At 42.5% G+C, this 25,272-nt stretch overlaps 1 protein-coding gene across 1 annotated transcript in view; it reads right to left on the reverse strand.

The window, feature by feature from the left end:
- Nucleotides 1–867: 867 nt before the first annotated feature.
- Nucleotides 868–25,272, reverse strand: part of uqcc1 (ubiquinol-cytochrome c reductase complex assembly factor 1) — a 32,615-nt gene continuing 8,210 nt past the window's right edge. Inside the window, exons 6-9 of the mRNA XM_066665689.1 lie at nt 21,993–22,101; nt 7,025–7,102; nt 4,479–4,592; nt 868–1,471 (exon numbers count right to left, since the gene is read on the reverse strand). Of these exons, the coding sequence (XP_066521786.1) occupies nt 1,337–1,471; nt 4,479–4,592; nt 7,025–7,102; nt 21,993–22,101 (436 nt within the window). The 3' untranslated portion in view covers nt 868–1,336. The remainder of the gene's footprint in view (nt 1,472–4,478; nt 4,593–7,024; nt 7,103–21,992; nt 22,102–25,272) is intronic.

The following is a 25,272-nucleotide window of genomic DNA, read 5'->3' on the forward strand; positions in this document are numbered from 1 at the left end:
AGATTACAATAGAGAGAGGTTACAATAGAGCTAGAGAGAGAGGTTACAATAGAGAGAGATTACAATAGAGAGAGAGAGGGGGGTTACAATAGAGAGAGAGAGGTTACAATAGAGAGAGAGGTTACAAAAGAAAGAGAGAGGTTACAATAGAGAGAGAGAGGTTACAATAGAGAGAGAGAGAGAGGTTACAATAGAGAGAGAGAGAGAGAGAGGGGTTACAATAGAGAGAGATGTTACAATTGAGAGAGAGAGGGGTTACAATAGAAAGAGAGGTTACAATAGAAAGAGAGAGAGGTTACAGATAGAGAGAGGTTACAATAGAGAGAGAGAGAGGGGTTACAATAGAGAGAGAGGTTACAATAGAGCTAGAGAGAGAGGTTACAATAGAGAGAGAGAGAGAGAGAGAGAGAGAGAGGGGTTACAATAGAGAGAGAGAGAGAGAGAGAGAGAGAGAGGGGGTTACAATAGAGAGAGAGAGGTTACAATAGAGCTAGAGAGAGAGAGAGAGAGAGAGGTTACTGGGACACATATAAAGGCTATATGTATATTATATCTTTCTGTAAATCCTGCCAAAATTTCTATTTTATTATTCTTTTTATTCACTGTTGTCACTTATTTGCTAATTGTTTGCTGCTTTTATTTTTCCTTTGTATTATTGTTATAGTTTTTTGTTGTAATGCTTTGGCAAAATTGTTCTAATTACAGTCACAACAATAAAGCTATTCACATCTGAATCTGAGAAACAGAGAGAGAGAGAGAGAGAGAGAGAGATGTAATTGTGGAAGTATTTGTAAATTTAAAAGAAAGAAAATACCCCCAAAAATTCAGAGAAATATCTTTATTTTTAGTTATTAAAATAGAGCTAGAATTAGAACAGTGTAATGATCCTAGCAAACACACACACACACACACACACACACACACACCAAGAGTGTAGAAGCACAGAGACGTACGCGGTGAGGGAGGAAAGGGCTTATAAATATAACTGCAGCACTTCAGGGAGATATACACATATAAATACAGGTATCTAGAACAATTCTAGACAGGAGTACAGAACCGTTCCAAAAGAGAGCCCTCTTTGCTCTGAACACATGAGGTTTAATAACTGTGTGCGTGCGTGTGTGTGTGTGTGTGCACCTCATCACAGTACGCTGGTTTATCGGGAAGGGGCAAGAGAGCAAGCGAGAGAGAGAGAGAGAGAGAGCGCAAGCGAGAGAGCAAGTGAGTGTGACACAGATAGGGACAGGGATGACTAATGGTTCCTGACTGGTGGGTGCTCCTGTATGCAGACTGGGGAATTGTGGGTATTGTAGTCTGTTTGGGGGTGGAAGGGGGGTTAAAGGCCTGCGTCGTTGTAAGTTGGACCTGGAACCTTCAGGATGCTCTGAGCATTCTCCTCCACCAGGGGGCGCCACTTTACTTCTCCAGTCAGGAGCAGATCCTCACCATCGAGAGAATCAATAAACTGCATCTGTGCAGAGAGAGAGAGATTTTATTAACAACATCAAATTTATTGTTTCATAACTTTAAAAGTCTTTGATGCTATATTTAATTTTTGGCTCTTAGTTCATTCCTCTGTCGTCACTCTTAAATCTTGTAGCTTAGATCCTTTTTCTCCTCTTTGTTTCTATGCTTTCCTTTGCCTCTCTTTCTGTTCCTTTCTTCCTCAATGCATTGTTTTGCTGCTCTATCCATTCCTTTACTGCTCTATGCATTTATTGCCATTCCTTCTGTTCCTCTATGCATTGTTTTGCTGTTCTATATCTTCTTTTGCTGCTCTATTCTTCCTTAGCCACTCTATCCACTCCTTAGTGGCTCTATCTGCCCCTTTGCTGCTCTATCCATCCCTTAGCAGCTCTATCTTGTCCTTGTGATTCTATCTGTTCTTTAGCGGTTCCGTCTGTTCTCTGCGGTGAGTGTCTTGATGATGCGCAGTGGACGGCTGGATTAAAGTGTGATCAGAAGTGACTCAGTCCTGAGGCTGAAATTTCTCTGGAACTGTTTTTGTTTTGAGGAACGCTGCTGCTGACGACACAAAGAAAAGGCCACACACCCGAACGTGCTCGCCAGAGTCGAGCGCCGAGGGGCTGGAAAAAATGACCACGGTGATGTCACAGCGAGAGTGTGTTTTGAGAAACGAACGTTAAACCTGGATGCGTGTTTCGGAGGGGCCTTTGTTACGTGGCGAGCACTTCCGTCCGACACCGCCACACTTTCCGCTCTGCACCTGTGCCCATGGCACCTTTACAACTTCTCCTTCTCCTGACATCTACCCTTTCCCCCGCACTCCTTTCTTCTCTCTATCCTGCGCTAATCAGGGCACTGAAAATCAATCCCTGTGCTTTGTGTTTATTTGTGAGCCCCCCTGCCTTTCTGAATGCCCCTAAGGCTCCAGCACACACACACACACAAACACACATACACCTCATTTGTAATAAATTCCTGCCATCACTTGTAATGGGCCAACACAGCTGCTGAGAGCCTGAGCAGAGACTAAAGACAGAGTGTGTGTGTGTGTGTGTGTGTTTTAGTTGGAGTCCTGTTCACTACAGCCTGTAGAACAAAAAAAAAAAAAAAAAGTTCTTTTCTCTAGAACTACAAACAAATCCTTCAGAAAAGTGATAGTGATCGTATCGATATGAAAAATAATTCAACATCCTAAAGTCTGTATCTTCATTTCTTAAACGTATATGAGTTATTTACTGAATATTTAGTGAGAATCACTGAACCTTGTGTTATAAATCCATCAGTGTATCACTTAAGCGGAGGTGGATAGTAACACACTACATTTACACGAGTAACTTTCTGGATAAATTACACTCATAAGAGTAGTATTAATGCAGCATACCTTTTACTTTTACTTGAGTAAATTTGTGAAGAAGTGGCACTTTACTCCGAAACATTGAGCTACAATCTAATCACTACTTATCACTACTCAATCCGTCCAAAGCGGATCTCTTTGTTTTGTTTTGACGAGACTTCCAACACAGGGTCTGTCACATGACTGCGTCTCACCAATCAAATGCAGCCACTAGTGACGTTTGACTCAGTTTCACCAATCAAACAGTGCCAAGCCATCACCTGAAAACTTGAGAGCCAGCTGCTGTTAAAGCTGAAAAGTCACTTCACGGAGTGGACACACACACACGGTTTATGGTTTATGTGCAGTGCGCCTTGTTCTTGTTGTTATACTTTTGAGTATTTTTTTTTCACTCTTACTCAAGTAATTCTCTGGTTGACAACTTTTTACTTTTACTTGAGTCCAATTATATTAAACTAAACAGTGCTCTTACTTGAGTACAATGTTTGGCTTCTCGACCCATACTCTAGTACACACACTGAGGCCCTCTCCACACGGATTGATTGATTGATTGATTCTCTGTAACCCAGGCCTGAGTGACTGTGTAAATGAAGCACCCACTTATGATTAGCGTAAGCATTTAAACAGGACATAAGTCAAATGTGTTTGAGGAGAACAAAAATCACTCTTGTTTGTTGGTGTCTGAACTGTCTATTGTCTGTAAGTGTTTATTCACTGTTTGAATTCCCAGAGACACTCGTGTAACTCGAGCTGTTTGTTTTGTAGCACTTTCCCTCTGTGTTTACTTTCATGCAGTTAGCACTCTCCTGAATTTAGAGTCAGTTCCACCTTAAGTAAAAATAAGTCTGTGTTAAACACCTATGGAGCAGGAATAGAGCAATATCCTCATCTCAGTTTATGCTTTGAAGGTCTAGCTTTTATGTAAAACCCTCCCTACTGACAGGTACTGGTTTATTTTTTATGTATTTGGGTTTTGATTAAAATTTTTAATAGTTTTCGTTGAAGGAATTAATTGTGACAAAGCCATAAATGAATTAATTAGTCTCTTGGTCACAGCAGGAACAGCTTTGAGCAGTTTCTTCTAAAGCAGGAGTAAGTCTAAGACAGGACTTCTGTGAAAAGCTGTGCCATATGAATTATTTCTAACAGTTAAAAGCTTGGAAATGAAAAGTGAAGTCCCCATACTGTTCTCCCTTCCATCTAAACACAGACCTAACAACAGCGCGAGATCCTGCCCTTCCCTCAGCCAACTCAACACACCGTTCCCAGGATCATCAGCTCATTCCTCAGCTCTGGACAACAGTTTTTGGCTTGAGGAAATTTTTACCATTACAACAACAGGGAAAACAAAGCAATTACAGCTTCTAAATATGTTTAGGACCCACAGACGTGAATGACTGGAGGAACAAGAGCGCTGGTGAGATGTAGAGGTCAAATACGACAGAAGTTTAACAGAATATAGTGAAAAGTACATCTGATATACCACTAGAATCCCTAACTCTGAGTAAAACATAATACACAATAAACATAATGTACAATAAACATAGTACAATAGTGTGAACCTGTTCCTTTAAATGATAATGAGCCGCTCGCAAGGGCGAGGGAGTGATGAGAGTTAAAGAAACCCAGTTTACACAAACCTCCTCCTGACACTGACCTGTTTGCGTACGTATTCCACCATGAGCTCCAGCTGCCTGGGGTCTTCACACTGTCTGTTAAAGACGTTCCTCCAAAGCGCTGCTGCAAGAACACAGTCGTCCGACAGGATTCCCTGGAAACGGAAAATAAAGCAAACACCACCACTTTCTCAGAGACGTGGGAAAAGGGTTCTAAATGATCATTAACCCTCTGGACATTTTAATATACTTTAAGGTGGAATGGAAAACTCTAGTAATACACTCAAGTGTCAGAATATATTTTGTGTGTTTATCCGCAAAATTCTCATTTTGGCAAATCTCTAGAACGTAGCGAATATCGAGGAAGATTTCAGTCGTTAAAATGTAATGTTACAGAAGGAAAATTATATATAGTTTTCCAAAACTGAAGAGAGAGAGAGAAGCAGACTTTGTGCACGTTGCAGTAACAATGCTGTATTTATGTTTGTTCCCTGCAGAGGAAGTGGCTTAAATTTTCAGAAAAAAGCAGTTTATTGAGGAGAGCTGTTAAACTCCAGGGTACGACTGTATTATGAAATGTGTTATATAACGGCTCAACGTCCACTCCACACCGGCTCGTAATTTTAAAAGCAACTCCAGCCTTCGTCACGTCTTCCGGAGGTAAATACATTTATGACTCTTGCATAATTTACCGTTTTGTGCGTGTTTCCATCCAAGAACTGATGAGTGGAAGCTATTAAATCTTGTGCAAGTGGAATTTCAAGAGGTGTGTCTTTAGCCTCTTTAACAGAACTCACAGCTGAACTCTGTGAGTTGTGTGTGTGTGTGTGTGAGTGTGTGCCTGTCTGTGTGAGTGTGTGTGTGCCTGTCTGTGTGAGTGTGTGCCTGTGTGTCTGTGTGTGTGCCTGTGTGTCTGTGTTTGCGCGCACGTGCGTGTGTCTGTCTTTGTGTGTGTGTGTGTGTGTGTGTGTGCCTGTCTGTGTTATTGTGTGCCTGACTTTGTGTGTGTGTGTCTGTGTGAATGTGTGTGTGCGCAACTGTCTGTGTGTGTGTGTGTCTGTCTGTGTGTGTGCGCAACTGTCTGTGTTTGTGTGTGTGACTGTCTGTGTTTGTGTGTGTGACTGTATGTGTGTGTGTGCCTGTCTGTGTGAGTGTGTGCCTGTGTGTCTGTGTGTGTCTGTCTGTCTGTGTTTGCGCGCATGTGCGTGTGTCTGTCTTTGTGTGTGTGTGTGTGTGTGTGTGCGCAACTGTCTGTGTGTGTCTGTCTCTGTGTGTGTGTGTGTGTCTCTGTGTGTGTGTGTGTGTGTCTCTCTGTCTGTCTGTGTGAGAGAGAGAGAGAGAGAGAGAGAGAGACACATTATCAGTTGTATTATACGTCAGAAGGGTTGTGGACACAAAGATATTTTCTGAAATGAAGGGCATTAATCAGGAGTGTGTTCTCTGAAGGAACAGCTTTAATCTTCTGAGAAAACTTCACACCGGATCTTGGAATGCTGCTGTGAGGATTTGATAGCAAACCGCCTCATAGCTCTCTGAGGTTTAAAAATTTGCCAGCACTGATTATCCCAAGAAACGATTAACAGCTTAGAGCTGCTCCTCCTCACTGAGGAGTGACTGAGTATAATCCGTCTTTAAAGGAACACTGCTACTCCTCGGCTCCCTCAGTAATCATCATCACACTCAGACTGATGTCCCGACATCTAGAATAAAAAAACACCTGTAAACACCAGCTGTAAATATTTAACATTACAGCTCCAGAATTGTGATGCTCCTCTGAGCTGTCAGAGGGAGAACAGAGACTCTGCCTTTCGCTACTCTGGGCTCAGCACTGCAGAAACCGCACTATGTAATCGCTGAAGGAGGGTAGGAAACAAGCCCACTCCCTCTCCCTTGCACTAGAGGGAGCCCCAGGAGCAAAAATGACAAATCTTACCTAGTTTTCCTTTGAATAACCTTAATTTTAACAATCCACACATCTCAGGATTGTTCTAATGCTTTTATTGTTTATGTTTATCTCTATATTCCAATTACTCTGACTAATTTGTAATCATATATTTTCTTTTATTACACCTCTCTTATTATTTATCTCCACTGAAGCTCCATCTCTCCAGAGGACACAGCTCCACGGTGATTTACACCTCTGCAGCACACACTGAGCAATCAGCATTAAGCCCTTAGGCTCATGTGCAGCTGCTCCCAAGCTAATGGCCAATGCTTCTCTAAAGAGATAAATGTCCAAACCACGCGCACAACTCAACTCCTGCGTGAGCAAAGTGTGCCCAGTTATAAGGAGTGTCTACAGACTTCTGGACACTGTGTATGTGCTTCCAATACAGACGTTCAAACCTGTTCTGCACATTTACCTTTCCATTTCAGATCTGATGTGACAGAGAGCAGGGCCCACATGACCCCGCCTGTCACTACCCAGCCCCTTATGAGCAGGGTTTACCGTGAGATGACAGACATCCTCCTGAACTCAGAAACAAAGCGATTCCCAGTGAGATGCTGTTTACTGAATCAATGTCATATGGCTCCCATTGGGATCCTATGCCACATGAGGCCCATGTTTGTGCTCGGAGTCATTTACCTCATCGTATCCGAAAATAGCAGCGTAGAACGTCTCCGTCATCGCCCTCATACTCTCCTTCCTGTGAACGGCATCAATCTGTGACAGAGCGAGAAAAAAACACTCAAACCAACAAGTATTTACAAGAGCAGCACAGATGGAGAGATTCTCCCCTTCTCCAAAATGAACCCTGTTCTGGGTTTTATTTGACTATCTGTGATTTGCTTTGGTCAAAACACCACAGCAGCGTTCTCCCACTGTCTAAACACCCTAAAGCACCTGTTCCTTTACATAATAATGAGCTGCTTGCTTTTCATCCCGACCCCAAAAAAGTGAGGAGCAAGGAGCAGAAGCTCTGGGTTTTAGCCATTTTCTCTCTGTTCTCATTCTTCTCCATTCTCGTTTTCTCAGTGATTATTTTATTGTTTCAAACTTGACATCGTAACAATAGAAGAACCCATTTTGGTGCCATGTAGAACCCTTCTATAAAAGGTGCTTTACAGAACAATCTATAACACATTATTAACCAATCTGAAGAAGCCTTTAATCATGCAAAGATTTCTCCTAGTGTTCAGGGTTCTATAGAGAACCATTTCCTTTAATGAATAACACTTGAAGAACCATCATTTTGAAGAGTGTTCTTAAAGGAACAGGAACACATTTCCTATGTTTGCAGCAAACTGTGGTGTAAAATGTCCTCAGAGTAGCCCAGGGGCATTAAAGGATATTATAGAATATTGCAATTATTTCAACCAGTGAAACTTTTAAGTCAATTGTTGTGTACCACTGCTGCATGATTTATTTATTTATTTCTTTAATAAATTACCAAAGAATTTTCTTGCCCTTATTTAACCATTGACTTTGTGCAAGCGTTCTAACCTATGGCAGACAATAAGACAATATTACATTTTAAGACGTATTAGAGGTGGACCAAAATTTACATCACGATATATTTCTTAATTTCGGTCGATATCGATGTGAACAATGAAAAAGCCAAAGAAAAATGGCCAAGAACTAAAACAAAATGATATCACCATCAAACAACAACAACCCTCCCCCGAGTGTGTGTGTGAAGAATTGCTCACAGGTATGTGTTTGTGTGTTCACTGCCACGGAGGCATTAAATGCAGAGAAGCATTTTTGTTTTTTAAAGGGGTTCAATGATTATTTTTCCTCTTCATCAATGGACAGGCAGCCCCCTGTAATGACTGTCAGTCTGAGACAGATGCTGTAAAGAATGTACACTGAAATATTGAGAATGTGTTTAAAAATCATACAGTTATTGAAACATTGTGATATATATTAATATTAAATTATCGTCCAGCCCTAAGATGTATATAACAGGACCAGTCCATCGCTCTGTGCACGTTGGATGACTGCGAAATGTGAATCAGACTTTTCCCACATTAAAATAATCAAGTCCAAACATCAGTCCTCACTCACTGGTGATTACACGGGAGCCTGCTTGGGAAGAAAAATAAAAAGGCTGCCTCTGAAATGGAACGAAAAAAGGCTGTTGCCCATTGGCCTCATCCGTACAATCCAGTCTTCCACAAACCCCCCTGCTAAAGGTCGATCATGAACACCTGAATCCAGGTTATTTTATTTCCCTTTACTTTAATTTAACAGGCAAGTCATTAAGAGCCAATGCTTATTAAAAGTAGATCTCAAGCCTAAAAGTCCTGGGCACCACTGACCTAAAGGGACGCCATACGAAGCCCCTGACACATAAGAAGGGGTCTTCCCTTTTCTAACACGGAGCAGGAGGGGCATACGCCCGAAATGTCAACACAATAATGGAGGTGCAGAGAGGATCCTCGAGTTTCTGCATAGAAATGGCTACAATGCCCCTTCACTTTTTAGAAAGCGTCTTCACTAGGGATGGGCGATATGGCCCTAAAATAATATCATGATATTTCAGGGTATTTGATGATAATGATATTCTTGGTGATAAGAAAAAAACACAGAAAAATACTTATATAATTAATTTCAAGAACAAACTACTGCAACAAAATAAATGTTATATTAAATTAAATATATTGTCGCTGTCCAATTAAAAACACTCCATCTCCACACGCGGTTTCCACGTGTTAAATGTGGGCATTGATCTCTGTTTGTTCACAGCGGCTAATATCAAACTGACCAATGAAAAGTTGAAAGATCAGTTTCTTTAACAATGATCTCATTGGCTGCTAGAGCTGTCCGTCAAAACTCCCCCTCCCCCGTTCTCCCGGCGCTGAGTGTCCGAGCTGAGGTTAACGACTGATCTCACGTTTACTCACGTGAAATCTTAGAGCGGCGACTATAATCACTGACAGTAAGGGTTAAATACGTTGATGTGGATGTAGTTCAGTGATGATACACTCTGCTTTTGCTGAAACACTGATTCACAGCGGGGGGCCAGTGTTGGAGGAGAATACGCTGCGGGGCTGTGGTCACACGAAGGTGGACGTGACTCGCTGGAATCCACTAAAACAAATCCGCGTTTTTCAGAGTTTGCTGTTCACAGAACACAAAAGTCTATTTTACAAACCGTTTGGACATGGTCCCAATAAAGATATCTTTACGTTTCTGAGCTGTACTGGGTGTAAATGGTGTTATCTGTGGTTTATTTTTACTGTGACCCTCAGAGAAATAGTCTTTTCCTGTTCCTGAAAAGTTAGCGTTTTGGAGATGTCGGAGAGCGATGATATTTAATATATATATTGATAATATTCAACGGTTTTACTTATTAAAAAGTGTTACTATAAATGTAACACTTTCAAAAATTTAGAAGTGACAAAACATTCTGTAAACATTTGCTTATTTTGTAAACGACAGTAACATGAAAGATGGTTCCACAAAATCTGAGTGTGCAAACACAATTTAGTCCCCACAACATGAGTAAAACTTGGTACACACTCACCCTCACACACTCACACAGAGGCCATATGCTCTAAGTAAAAAAACTTGTTTATTTTTGAGTCTAATATGTAGGAGTTTAGGGAATGTGTGGACTGTGCTGATTTTGGGGTGTGTGTGTGTCTGTGTGAGAGAGAGAGAGTGAGTACAGAAATGCACCTGTACATAATTACGGAGACCTGCTGATAATTACTCTCATCTGGCCCTACCCCTCTGTCTCCAGCTCTCTGCTCATTCTCTCTCCTCTGGTTCCTCTGTGATTCCTCTGTCCACCTCAGCTGTCCTCCCAGGCCTCCCCAGTTTACCCTCCTTCAGCGCCACTCTACTTTAGAGAACCTTCGCCGTCCACAAAGGAAAGCTTCAGAGGAAGCAGACAAATGAAAACAACTTCACAACCTGACTACAGTACATCGTCCATAACACCTCCCCCCGGACTCCTGCTGAAACCCTGAACATTAGGAAGAGTGGGGGTTTATATCGGTTAGTTGGGTATGAGATGGAGCCGCCTGTTTGTGCTCGAGTGTCTCATCTTCACACCAACTGACTGACCACTGAGACTGTGCTTTTATTTTAACTAGAACAGCTTTGTTCCTCTGCCACACAACATCGCTCTGGAGAATCATCGAGTCGCTGCATGACAACAGTGAACAGTGCAATGATCACACTCTGTTCTGACTCATTTGAACACTCTTCAGTGTTCCACATGCTGAAGTGCAGTTGTCGCCAACTTTCTGCAGAGTCAATTGCTACAGACGTCTAAACTTCATGTGGCCTTCAGATTCACTCAAGAACAGAGCGTAAAGAGCTTAAAGGAATGGGTTCATCCACGAAAGAGCAGATGCATCTAAGTTTTACATCACTGAGCACAATACAAAGTGTCTGATGTACACCACCACTGGACTCTAGAGCAGTGGAGACATGTTCTCTTGGGTGACAAATCACACTTCTCAGTCTGGCGATCTGATGGATGAGTCTGGGTTTGGCGGTTGCCAGGAGAACGGTACTTGTCTAACTGCACTGTGCCAAGTGTAAAGTTTGGTGGAGGGGGGGTTATGGTGTGGGGCTGTCAGGAGTTGGGCTCTTAATTGCTTCAGCATACAGAGAGATTTTGGACAATTTCATGCTCCCAGTTTTGTGGAAACAGTTTGTGGACAGTCCCTTCCTGTTCCAAAATGACTGTGCACCAGTGCACAAAGCAAGGTCCATAGACAGGTCAACAGAACACCTTTGGGATGAATTGTGATGAGCAGAGACTGTGAGCCAGGCCTTGTCCAACTTCAGTGTCTGACCTCACTAATGTGCTTCTGGAAGAATGGTCAAAATCCCCATAAACACACTCCTAAACCTTGAGGAAAGCCTTCCCAGAAGAGCTGAAGATGTTATAGCAGCAAAGGGTGGGTCAACACCATATTAAACCCTATGGATATTAAGTTAGTCTGCATGAGAAGAATACTTTTTGCAATAACGTGTATGTGTATAAAATATACAAGTATTTTTTCATTATTAATATTATGTTCTTTCTCCTTTTCTTCAATATTATGTCAGTTAATCATTTTCTTTTTGAATCTCTTGTCTGTGTCTCTGAGGGAATGTGCTTCATACAAGCAATTCTTGGGCTTTTTTTCATTTTTTTCGTTTACTTTCCACTGTTATAGTGAGTTTATTTTTTATATTGTGCAAAGTAGCAAATAAATAAACAAATAAAAATAAATAAAAAAGATGAATACTGCTGTGGGTGGCACGGTGGCAGCAGGTAGCACTGAAATCACACAGCTCCAGGGTCCTGGGTTCGAGTCACGCTCCGGGTGACTGTCTGTGAGGAGTTTGGAGTGAGTGAATGTGTGAGTGTGTGCCACCTATGGGTGTGTTGCTGCCTTTAGTTCAATGATTCCCAGTAGGCTGTGGACCACCATGACACTGAATTGGATGAGCAGTTACAGACAATGAATGAATGAATACTGCAGTGACCGTAGGCTGGCGGCAAGTGTGAGCCAACACAGATTAGAGCCGTAGGCAAAGCTGCCCCAAAAAACAATGCAGAACAACCCCACCCAGTGGTCAGAACTGGGAACTTCGACCGGTAAAATAACCTTTTACGTTAGCTCTTGTAATTGCCAAACCTACATAAGACGCTGCAATTGGATCGGCGAATCCCGTGAGGGCAAATGAGGAGTAACCAAGGCTTTTCAGAAATGTAGCATGAATAAAACAAAACAAAAAAAATATCAACAAAAACCAATGCTATAAACGTTTGCTGAGTACAAAAGTTATAACTGAAATGAACAAACTGCAAACACACAGCTGTGTACGAGTCGGATAAATACACAAAAGGACGGGTAGTAAAAAAGAACTAGAGTCTGAACTAGTTAAAAAAAAAGGACTAACAGAATGAGTAGAGCCAAGCAGAGCAGTGTAGGGACCATGCAGTGGAAAAGCGCCATTATCCTCTCCTCACAGCGGAGAGTGTTGTCCACCGTCTGATGTTTCTGACCCATTCTGAAAATCGCAGAGGGGCAAGACAACCAACTTAAAGCCTTACATCTTGAAAAACCTTTTCTGCCTTTTAATATTCATACTTTAGCTGGAGCTCAGGCTTTAAATGCAACTTGCTGAAGGTAAGCGACATCTGATCACCCTCTCGGATCAGCGGGAGACGGAAGAAAGTGCCGATTATGCCTGATCTCGCCTCGGCAGCGGTAAATTAGTGCCCTATCTCAGTTTACTGTTATTACTAGAGCTTAGAAAAACATACAAGCACACACCCTCGAAAACGGCATGTGGAGAGAGCCTTACGCTGGCCAGATGCTGAGTGAGTGAGTGTGTGTGTGTGTGTGTGTGTAGTGTGTAGGGAGCAAAGGAAAATTCAAGGGAGGGCTGGGTCCGACATGGCACAAATGACAAGTGTTTTCCTTCTCTCAGCACAATTAGCGCTCGTAACTTTATCGTGGAGACGTTTGAAGAAGAAGGGGTCTTTGACTTTCCCACTTTCCACTGTGTAACACGAGCCCCACTCGCAGTGAGGCTAACGCTGATTACACACCAGGCTTTAACCGCACTTTTTCACCTCTTTTTTTTTCCCCCCGAAAATGTGTTCACCTCCGGACATAATGTTTCAACCTGGAAACGGCCTCTAGAGACAGGTCAGAATCCAGGCTAGACTCCTCTAGCAAAGAGTTTAAAGGCACAGTCAGTCATTTTCTGCACTGCTTCCACTTCACGTTATGAAACAGCAGTTACTTTAGCAGTAAAACACGAGAGGGAGTGTGTTATCATGGAACAACAGCACGGCTGTGATGTGCTACAAGTGTTTTATTGCTTTTGTACAACAGTTCGAGTGAAAAATAAATTCTAAAGTAAATAAACTGAGCTGTTAAAATAGCATCAAATATGTTTATAAAATAGAGAAAGACTATAGTACAGTTCTTACAAAGGACTCTACCGCACTGCACTCACCGTCCAAACTGGGTCAGCCTCAGCTCACTACAACATCACTAACCTGACCAGTAAACCACTCCAGATAAACATCATCTAGCCTCTGGTGAGAGCTCAGCTGAGCTGCAACTATCTGAAATTTCCACATGGAGTGCGCCATACGTAGTGAGGTAACTTGGATTTAACCAGTCAAAGAAAGCACTATAGTTCTAATACAACACTTATCCACACTGAACCACGGCTGCATGAATTCATTTTAACCCACAGGTATATCCTACATGTACTGTTCGTGCACTACGTAGGGAGTGAGGAATGATTTGAGACACACCCTGAATGTGCAGTTAAAAGCTCCTCACGAACACTAAAGTAAGAACCGTTTCAGAAACTTCTTTATCTTCACTGCTCTCTGTTTTCTCACTTTGTTGTTCTTCTTATTTGTTTTGTATTCTCAATCCACCTTTGTTTCTCCAGACGTTTAATTTACTTTTAACTTCTTTGTTTATAATTTAATGCACTTTCAAATTCAGGATACTTGATTCATATTTTTTCAATTAAAACTACACAGATTAATGCCTTATTGTGTATTTGTGTTGAATAAACGTCCTTTAGTGCTTTTCACTGCCCTCAGTCTCTATTTATTACAAGTTAAACTTATGTGTTTATAACCGTACACTAAAACTGGAGATTAGCATGGCCCCTGCAAAAGAATGACACTCAAATCCCCCTAGGAAAAATTCATTCATGGCTGAAGTGCCCTTGAGCAAGGCACCTAACCCCCAAACTCATCATGTAACTCATCTCCAAGGGGCAAGAAGACACTGGAAAACAAGGGGTAAGGGTAAAAATGAGAACTGGGATTGGCTTGATCTCAAGGCTGAGTGGTGTATTAGTGGCATACTATACGCATGTATACTGCCCTAATTGTCTTGAAGGGACAGTGTGGATATCCACAGTGAATGTAATTCGTGGCAGTGAAAGTGTTAAACAATGTTGTAGCACCACGGGCCGAGGCAACAATCAGCGCGTCAAACCTGCACATGCTCAGTAGAGCCCCTAACACTGACCTTACCTTTAAACCTGGCACGCGCTCACTATACGCCTTACATCAAACGATGTAGGAACGAAGTGGAAAATGAGGTCTGCATTCTGCCATGCCACTCCAAAGCTGCTGCCAGGGCCAAGAGGTCAACGGCAATTAAGATCCAGGGAGGGGGCTTGGGGGGGTGGGGGGGGGCGAACACGGAACGGTCTCCACTCCAAATGGAACGCCGCACCTCATTTACCTCACTCTGATCTGTGTCATGCTAATGTACCGAGCCCGTCAACACACACAAACACAAAGAAAACAGATCCTCCTGCCAAATCTGGAGTGGTGGAGCAGAGAACCAGGCTCGGACGCTCATGGAGATGTTCTCCTACATCAGAGTTTATCGTTAATGTCCTTGTGTCTCCTTGTGTCCTTGTGTTTTTCTTGTGGTGGACCATCCTCTGGAATTACACACAGACTCTATGGTCATCTGCTATACTGCCACAGCTGCATGTTTTAAAGCAACACTACGTCGTATTTTTTACCTTAAAGTCACAGCTAAATCACTGTAATGTTCCACTGAGCTGAGAGAATGGAGCCTCTGTCTCCGGGCTCAGCACTGCAGAAACTGCACTATGTAACTGCTGGAAGCAGGCTGAGAGATGGTAATCTCGGCATGGTGAGCTAACCGTACTTCTACAGAAACTCTCAGTGGGTGGGGCTTAACTGTCACAGGGATCCGCTGATTGGCTCCACATCTGTTCTGGTGTCATTATATTTTTAGATTTTGATTTATTTTGTATTTCGTAAGTATGTTCCGTACTAACAGGGTAACTATCGTGAAATCAGGACGGGAACGAGAGGCCGGACACATCCAACAACTGTCTGATCATTATTAGCAGCAGGGGAATGGAAAAACAACTGGTCTAACAGGGTCACGCAGACACAGAGTGCTACACGCTAGCCTTAGAAACCATTTAGCCCTGCCATCATCATAGCCATCCCAGGCCAGGAGTCCGAGAGAGCTCCCGGCCTTGCACTCTGGGTGGCCCCCTGCGACCCTCACCTCTCATCATCTGTTCACGATCGTAGCTGGCGCAGGCTGCTGTGAGCTCATGTGACAGACCTGGGTAGTTTGTGTTCTCCAGTGGTTCTAGACTGTTCAGTGTTTTGTTTGTGGCGGAGGGTGGGCCTCACTTGTCTCAGAGGAACCGTGTGAGCCTCACCTCAACCCTCCGAAGACTCACTGATGAGTGGAACTGAAAAGGACGCCTGGGGAGGACCTTCAGCAGAAAATGTGGCCCTGTAATTCTGCAGCTCAGAGCAGTGTATCCTGGGTAAAGCTGGCTTTAAACAGTGAGTGTGTGCTGGATAAACGTTTGTGAGCTTAGTAGTGAGTCTGAAATGTGACTGAGATCCGTTGAGCCTTAGTGGAAAATGAGATGTTTGTGATTAATGGGGCTGTGAACAGGAAGGAGGTGACTTTATGGAAAAGCTGGACACAGTATTGAGTCACACGACAGAGGAGCTGATTTCATTAAATACACACACACACACACACACACACACACATGCATGCGCATATACATTTACACATGTGTACGTGTGTCATTATAACCCATGACTTAACCCTTCATGCCAATTTTTCACATGCCTGTGCACACACCAGGCTCAGCGTTAAAATAACGACTAAAGCGTTAAATAACGACTGAAGTACAAACATTTCCCTAAATAAGTCAGGCTGGGTATTCGGCTTTAAAAACTGACCGATTATACTTCTCTAAAGGGCCCCTGTCCTATATTATTTACATAAAGTAGCCCCCTCTTTATTCATGGGTTCACCATTTGCGGTTCCATTAACTCGCAGTTAACCCCAGTTCCATAAAGTTCAATGAAAATGTACAGAGTATTGTGTTGAATTGATCACATCCTCCTCAGGATGTCCATAAACCCTTGGTCCAGTGTATCATCCTCATACTCCACATGAGGGCAGTTTATTGCATATAAATAGTTTAGTTTTATCTGTGACTTCTGTAAATGTGTTTTCCCCTTGAAGTTCTCATGAGATGGATGTGTAATTTCCTGTAACTAACAAAAAACGAGCGCAGCTGTATGAACTGCTGTATTCTGAAAAGAGATCTATATTAATGCCTTGGATTTGTGACATCACAAATTCTTCCGTGTTGTTTGAATACACAGTTTAAAAAGTGGGTATCATTGTATTTAAAAGTTCAGATTCTGAATGAGTAACTTTCATCAAGCAATAAGTAATAATCAAGCAAAAAGTAGAACAGATGTAAACAAGCTCAGAAATTTGTTATAAACCATATAAACACCATCAATTTGCATATATTATGCACAAAGATCTATTTTTGAGGCAACATTCAACATTGACCCGACTGTAATAATAATCTCCAGTTGCTTTGAGCTGGAAACCTGATGTCTGATGTGAAACCCTAATATCAGTAACAGGTTTATATACATATATAAAAAAAAAATTTTAAAAAAAAGGAAAAAAAAAAAGGAAAAAAAAAGCGGCTCGGTCAGACATGCTAGGCTCCTTTCTCTCTGCTCACAGCAGGAAAACGGCAAAAAAGTCCTCCAAACACTCATGAAAAGAGATGAAGATACTGCTTCATTCCTGCTCAATAGGTGGGTAATATTGACTTATTTTGGCAGTAGATGAAACTTACCCTAAATTCAGGAGAGCGCTAACTGCACAAAAGTAAACACAGAGCAACAGCGCTACAAAACTAAACAGCTCAAGTTACACATGAGCTGTGGTAATTCAAACAGTGATTAAACACTGACAATTTAGTCGCGTAAAACAACAGTCATTCCAAACACACTGCTCCACGTTACATGACAAGAGCTTCTTTGCATAAACAAACCAGAGAGAACTGCAGTTCCTCAGAATCGTAGAAGTTGTCTTTAAATCGTAACTGAGTGTCCTTATGTGCCGTGTTAATAGTGGAATATGAACAGATAAAAATGATCTGAATTTAATGTCGTGGCTGTAAACACAAGTTAATGGCTAGTGATCTCATGTTCATATGTTCTTCCTTAATTCATAAGTGCACAACTGTACATTATTTAAATATTAGATTTGTTTGTATTCTGCAATATCATGAATATAATTGTTTTTAAAGTACATTTGATGGCATGTGTGAACAGATTAGCAAATGTACAACACTTTTATATGGATATGTACCTATATCACTCACCCACACACTTTAGCTCCTTGCACAGGTCTATTTTTGATTCTACATTGTAATTATTGGATATTTATATTAATATATTTTTACCATTATTAAATACTTGAGTAGTCTTCGAGCCTGTCGGGTCTGTTTATTATGCCCAAGTGCTCTCACCAAGACAAATTCATCAAAGTCATTCTGAAATACCCGTAGATTGGGTTAATCAGAAATATAAAATATGAAAGGGATCTTGCCTTTTGTCTGTAACCTACGCTACACTCAGCCTCAGATCTGGAAGTTGTCCTTTGGCACCTACTAAACGTTAAGATTACTGTTTCTGTGCTTTGTGCCTGAGGTGAAGTCTCTGGGGTCCACTGTCCAAGTGTTGACCCTATCATCGAGACATGAGTTTGATCCCTGATGATGCCCCAGTCACCCGTAACTAGTAGCTCAAAACAAAATAACCCTCTGTGTGTGTGCGTGTGTGTGTGAGGGATTGCAATGAAACTAACAGGCTGACACTCATTCTGCAACGAAACAAGAAACAAAGCTTTCATCACCAGCTCTGTTACGGTGCTCTGAACTTCAGCGATCCAAATAAACACCCACAGCCTGACTGATCAAATCCTTATGAACAGGACGGAATGATAAGTCCAACTATTGACTTCTGACACCAAGAGAAAGCAACACATTACTGTGTTTTGGTGCTTAAGCATGTTCCTTAATCGTAAAATATTTCAGAATTTCATATTCGCCTGCCCCCGGCAAATGTGACAGTGATGAACACACTGGGTTTGAAATTGTAATTAAGTTTAACTCATCAGTAACAGTTCATATAAAGGCATTAAAATACATTACATTAATAAAGCTCTTTTCGGAAACCCAAAGCCAGTTACAAGTTCCACTTAAAGGGAACATCTGTGTGTGTGAGGAACTGCAGTTCACTCTGCTTTGTTTATGTTCAGAAGCTCAGTGTGTTTTAAGGTGGAACGATGTGTTTGAGGAGAAAAATAACTGCTGCTTGTAGGAATCTGAAGTGCAACTTCAAGTTAAGCTTAAGTTTTTATTCACCCTATGAATTACCACAGAAATTCATTTGCAACTCGAGTTATTTAGATTTGTAGAACTTGAATCTAGAGTGGGTTCCTACCTATATAGTCTGAAACCCAACTTTGGAGCAGGAATACAAAAAAAATATCTTCAAAAAAAAAAAAAAAACATTTTCATGATTTTCAACATTTTCAATACCATCTTTTGGTATTTTTCTTTCTTGAACAGAGAGACCAAGCCACTTTGTTTTTTACTTGTTTACTGATACCGAGGCTCCAGCGCAAACTGACTGGAGAGTAGCCATCCTCTGAGAACCATCCTCTGAATTTTATAAAAAGTGTTTTTTGATTAGAATCATGAACACCACCTTTAACACAGACAACATATCTACAGACAGAAAACATAAAGAAAACATGAAAACAAATATTTGAAGACAGAGTATGAACGCTGGGTCTGTGGGGAAAAGTGTTTTCCCAGAGACAGAGAGCAAGTCCGTAGAAAGCCTGGTCTCCTATACAGCAAAGATTAGAAGAGGGAATGGAGATCTAAGGGTGTGGGAGGGTCTACAGGGCTGAAGAAGGTCTGAGATGTAGGAAGGGGCAAGTTTGTTTAAGGCTTTTTACATGAGCTACAGGATTTTAAACTGAATAATATATTTAACAGGGAGCCAGTGAAGAATATAAATGACAGGCGTGATGTGTTGATGCGAGCAAGTAACAAGGTGGGCTGATGAATTCTGAACCATCTGGTGCTTATGGAGGGAAGAGGAATCATTACCAGAAAGGAGAGAGCTACAGTGATCAAGACGGTTTGAGATGACAGTGTGTGAATGAGTCTCTATCTAAAACCCACACACTGTGAAACAAGACCCCAGTCAGTTTTCTGTGCGCTGCCTGAGTCAGAAAACACAGGATGAATCGAGCCGTTCTGATTCTGCTCCGCTTCAGATGACTAGTGCAGAGACTTTAGAATGACCCCGCCCCCTCGTCTGAGTCTGTCCAATCACAGCACTGGACCCACGTTTATGTGACAGCACAAAGACAAGGTTAAACTCAGCAAAACAGACTCAACGAGCGCGGAGAAATAAGAGCACTAAGTAAAAATGAAGAAAATGAGAACGGAGAAGAAAGAGAACAAAGTGAAAACGGCAAAAACCAGAGCTTCTGCTCCTTGCTCCTCACTGCTGTGCGCTCGGGGTCGGGGTGAACAGCGAGCGGCTCATTATCATTTAAAGGAACAGGTGCTGAACAGGGCTGTTTACACAGGGGGAGGACACTGCAGGTCACATTAAGAAACAGAACTGCGTTCCTCTGGAGAAGAGGAGAATATTGCCCCTTGAAATAAAGGTTAGGAAGTTACTTAAAAATGAAGTGATGCCACAAAACGGTCAGTAGTTCAAGACACTGAGACATGTGGAGGCCGTGGGTAAAATGTGAAGAGGTTTTATTTAATGGACGTCAATGGCCTAATAAAGCAATGAGTGAAATGAATACAGCTTCAGGTCCTGTGTTAATAGGCTGAAAAATGTTGGGTGTTTTGGATTTAACTTAAAGTTACAATCCCAAAGCTCAGGGTCACTGTCACTGAGTGAAGGCTGGAGTCCAGTTTTAATCCAGAGTTTGTCCAATTTCTGCTGCAGGAAAGATTGATGCTTGATTCTGCAACATTGTTATACGGTTTAGATGGCATTCAGCCACATAAACATCAGGGAGGTCAGGTGCTGGTGTCTCCAACTCATTACAAAGCTACTCAAAAAAAAAACACTCCAGAGAAACAATTTTAAATGCTTTACAGACCAGCCCTAGGAGGACTTTCTCCTTCCATTTCACACTCACATGGGGACTTAAGGCTCATGTGCAGCTGCTTTAATGTGTGCCACTTCATCCAATATTCTTCCCTGGGGAGTGTATAATGTGTTGTCCAAGGTAAGTCTTTGCTAAACGGATAAAACTCAGGACTCCGGGTTAATGCCACATTCTAAAGAGCGCTACTGAATATATATATTATTTTTCCAAAAGAGAAGTGTGTTCTGTTTTCACAGCTGGGCAGAAGACTGTTCCCACCCTCTCTGACAGCAGCTAAAGCCCTCCACTGGCCTCATCTCACACACACACACACACACACCTACCTTTTACAGACTTGGTCACATTTGTGCAAACCCCTCGTTTTCCAAGACTTCCTAAATCATAAAAAACTCCATCACTGCTCCCAGTGCGGGGAGGCTCGACACCCCTCTAGCCCACACTTGGCATTGAGCACGGTTTCCTGAGGCTTATGTGTAGCAGCCCCAGCACGCCCCCTTTCATTTCATGACTGTTATTACAGCTGAAATGACTTGTTAAAAGAAGTGTGTACATGTGTATGTTGGCATTGTGTGTTAGGGCCGAGGCGGAATAACGGTAACACCGTATACTGCGGTATTTCAAAGTTATGACTTGTGTGTAGTGTGTCAAATTTCTGTTCTGTGTCTTTAAATACAAGGCCTAAAAGTTCATTCATGTGCATTTAAGAATGCCACAGGGAGGGGGCGCTGTGGGAGCTCACTGATGTCACACTGTGGGTTTATGAGTTAAAAGAGAGAGGAATGAAGCTGAAAACAGACAAAATACTCAGAAGACTCTCAGCTATGAGGCTCAGCGCAGCCTGACGGTGCACACCCCCACCCTAACACCGCACACAGCGACAGCGCTTCGAGACGGTATGACAGCGTGAAGAATGTGGATACCACCCAACACTAATGGTGTGTTTCACTATTTCACCCCCCCCCCATTCCTGCTGAAGTTATACGGAGTGTTTCAGCCCACGCTGCTTTACTCAGCAAGGTACAACATCACAGGACAGAGTTCATTAAGGAATTTCAAAATAAAAGCCACAACAGATGCTGATTCGAAAGGATAAAGAGAGGTAAGTGTAGTCTGAAAAACATTTAATTAATGCTTAGTTATTGGAACTAGTGATATATTTCTTAGAAAAGCAAAATAATAATAAAAAATGTGCCCTGGTGCTATTAGACCTTGCTCGATTTCATCCTCGATTTACCCCACTGCTATCCAGTTTAAAACTCAGGTAGAAGAAGAAGAAAAAGTAATAAATGCATTTATAATTAAAGAATTTGCTTGAACACCTGTTTCTCTTTGGATCTAAAGCTGCAGGAGACGGTGTTGTGTCGTGCTGCGGAGACGTCTTGTGAAAGATTTGAGGAAGAACAGTTTGAGCCCCAGATGTTGAAATCCACACAGATGTTCGTGCATACCATTTCTGTATGCTTTTGTATGATGTTTAGATTCCAGCAAATTCCAGCTATAATCGACTGAAACTGAGGTGTGTGTAAGAGTGAAAACGCAAGCCCCTCGAGTGTGTGTGTGTGTGTGTCTGAACTCACCCCCATGATCTTGCTCCTCTGCTCCACATCCTCCCACATGGAGTGGACGATGTAGCGGCACATGTACTTCCCCTCTCTGCCTTCCTGTCGCATCCTCACCAAACACATCCTGCACAGGATGAGAAAACATCACTTTAGCAGGAATCACACATCTGAGGATCCTCTGAAACCGGGCTGTGGTCTCTCACTATCAGCCGCTTCCACATTCGCTGGCTCTTCACGGTCTTTAGCAGAAAGGTTTACGTTTCCCTTCAAAACCATGAGACTGAAGAAACACAGGCTGTAAACCACAAAGAGCAACACACGACATCTCACAAAAATGATTGTTTTATTAAATAAAGTGAAGACAGATAAATTAAATAAAACCAGAGCAGATATTTGTGGTGACGTGTCAACTTTCATTTCAAGCCAAATGTTTGCAGACATTCGCACAGACTTTCCTAGAGCGCTACACCTTTATAACACCTACACTACCACTCTGATTTTTAAAGAGCAAAATCAGTGAAATTTAATGTAAATCTGGAAGTTAGTCTCATGTTCTTATGAATATTTACTGCACTGTAAATGTCTCTTTGCCAAGTGCCCTCTCTTTAAAGTCTCTGTTAGCGTCTGATTTAAGTCACATGGTGTGATGTCACTGGGTCCTGGAGGCACAGCTTAAAACCGCAGGAAACTGTAGTGTAACAAATCTAAGATGCAACTTTTAATCAGTTTTTTTGGGGATTTCTTTAAGAACCAGGAGTGTGTTCCACTGTGAAGAAGAGGGAGGTTATGTCTCTTTCCCTGAAAAATTTGTACTAATTCTATTCTTTTTTCTATATTTATTAAATACGCTGCATTCAAAATTAGTCCTAAGCTTTGTTAGTAATCAACAGTCAGATCAGAACCAGGCCGTTTGTGGTGGTACAGGAGCATCGTCTCCAATCTCTAAAAGACATGTAATAAATAAAGGTAAGAAGAATCCATTAGAAAAAGTTCAAATCTCTGAAAATAACACCTCTATCCCAACGTCATTTCATCACAAATCAAAACTGGGCTCAGGTTTGAAGGGTATGGATCACTTCAGAATTAACTGCATGTGAAATTGCTCGTTGATCGTCCAACGTCTCTTCTCCAGTGAAAGTGATTAATCAGGAGTCTCTCTCTCTCTGCAGTAACAGCCTTAATTCTTCTGGGAAGACTTTACACTAGCTGGGACATTGCTGTGAGGATTTGATAGCCAGGAGAACATCAGTGAGGTCAGGTGCTGGAGGATTAGTTCTGGACCGCAAACACTCATCCCACTCATCCCCCTGGTCCATTGCTCCACAGAGAGTTCAGACTCAGGAGCTGGTGCTTTTCAGCGGAGTTATGGAACTGAGCCTCTGTGTCAAGAAGGGGTTCACCGTGAAGTAGCTGAATTCAGTCATTTACAAGAGATGTCTACATACCTTTAGACAGTGTGTGTGTGTGTTTGTATATACGTGTGTGTGTGTACATGCCACAGCACAAAACTCTGTCTGTTACACACACACACACATCATCATAAAACCCCCCAACACACACACACACACACATATACAGGCACACATGCACAGCATTTACCAAACACACATACACTGTACACCATTAGTCATACACAGTCTCTCTCTCTCTCTCTCTCACACACACACACACACACACACACATATCCTGGCTCTCAGCACCAATCATTAATCATTCGTCTCAATGACATCACACATTCCATGAAGGTGTCTTTCTTTTCGGAAATGTGGCCAAAAGTTGGTCACCTGTGGGTTAACATCAAACACACACACGCGCACGCAGGCAAACACACAGGCATGCACACAAGCACACACAAGCGCACACTGAGGCACAAACACGCACACAAGCATACACACACACACACAAACAGGCACACAAGCATAGACATACACAGGCACAAAAGTACATACGTACGTGTACACACACACACACACACACACACACACACACACACACACACACACACACACACACACACACACACAGGCACAGCAGAGAGCATGACAAAGGGCCAAACGGGGGAATAAAACGTGAAGGAATGACCAAGTGTAGAAAAATCCGACCCCTCTGTCATCGCTCAGTGTTAGAAACACTACAAACAGTAAAAGCGCTTTGTTTTTCATTCAAATGAAGAACATCAATCAAAGTGTGTCACTCCTGTCTGAGGAAAGAACTGTAATAATAAATAATAAATACAATGACAGAAGGATTAATAGGGTACATGCCGTTCTGAAAGTTTGGCGACTGTGTTCACTAAAATAAGACATCATCTATTTCCAGATTGGGACAGTTTTTCACTGTGACGGACTGGAGCCCTGTCTGGGGTGAGTTACTGCCGTCAGCACAATGACTTTGACCCTGATCAGGACAAAACGCTTACTGAAAATGGGTGAATTAATAAATCTGCTGAAAACAAACATGCCCTAATTCCAAAATTTATAACAGAATATCACCAATAGTTTACACTTTACACAATCATCTCAGAGTAAACTCTGAGGTGATCGAGAGCTGAGGGGAGAAAAAGCTCTGAGGTGACCGGGAGCTGAGGGGAGAAAAAGCTCTGAGGTGATCGGGAGCTGAGGGGAGTAAACTCTGAGGTGATCGAGAGCTGAGGAAAGTAAACTCTGAGGTGATCGGGAGCTGAGGGGAGTAAACTCTGAGGTGATCGGGAGCTGAGGGGAGTAAACTCTGAGGTGATCGAGAGCTGAGGGGAGTAAACTCTGAGGTGATCGAGAGCTGAGGGGAGTAAACTCTGAGGTGATCGGGAGCTGAGGGGAGTAAACTCTGAGGTGATCGAGAGCTGAGGAGAGTAAACTCTGAGGTGACCGGGAGCTGAGGGGAGTAAACTCTGAGGTGACCGGGAGCTGAGGGGAGTAAACTCTGAGGTGACCGGGAGCTGAGGGGAGTAAACTCTGAGGTGATCGAGAGCTGAGGAGAGTAAACTCTGAGGTGATCGAGAGCTGAGGGGAGTAAACTCTGAGGTGATCGGGAGCTGAGGGGAGTAAACTCTGAGGTGATCGAGAGCTGAGGGGAGTAAACTCTGAGGTGATCGGGAGCTGAGGGGAGTAAACTCTGAGGTGATCGGGAGCTGAGGGGAGTAAACTCTGAGGTGATCGAGAGCTGAGGGGAGTAAACTCTGAGGTGATCGAGAGCTGAGGGGAGTAAACTCTGAGGTGATCGGGAGCTGAGGGGAGTAAACTCTGAGGTGATCGGGAGCTGAGGGGAGTAAACTCTGAGGTGATCGGGAGCTGAGGGG

This window comes from Hoplias malabaricus, chromosome 3 (genome assembly GCF_029633855.1).
Source record: "Hoplias malabaricus isolate fHopMal1 chromosome 3, fHopMal1.hap1, whole genome shotgun sequence".
Classification (NCBI taxonomy): Eukaryota; Metazoa; Chordata; class Actinopteri; order Characiformes; family Erythrinidae; genus Hoplias; species Hoplias malabaricus.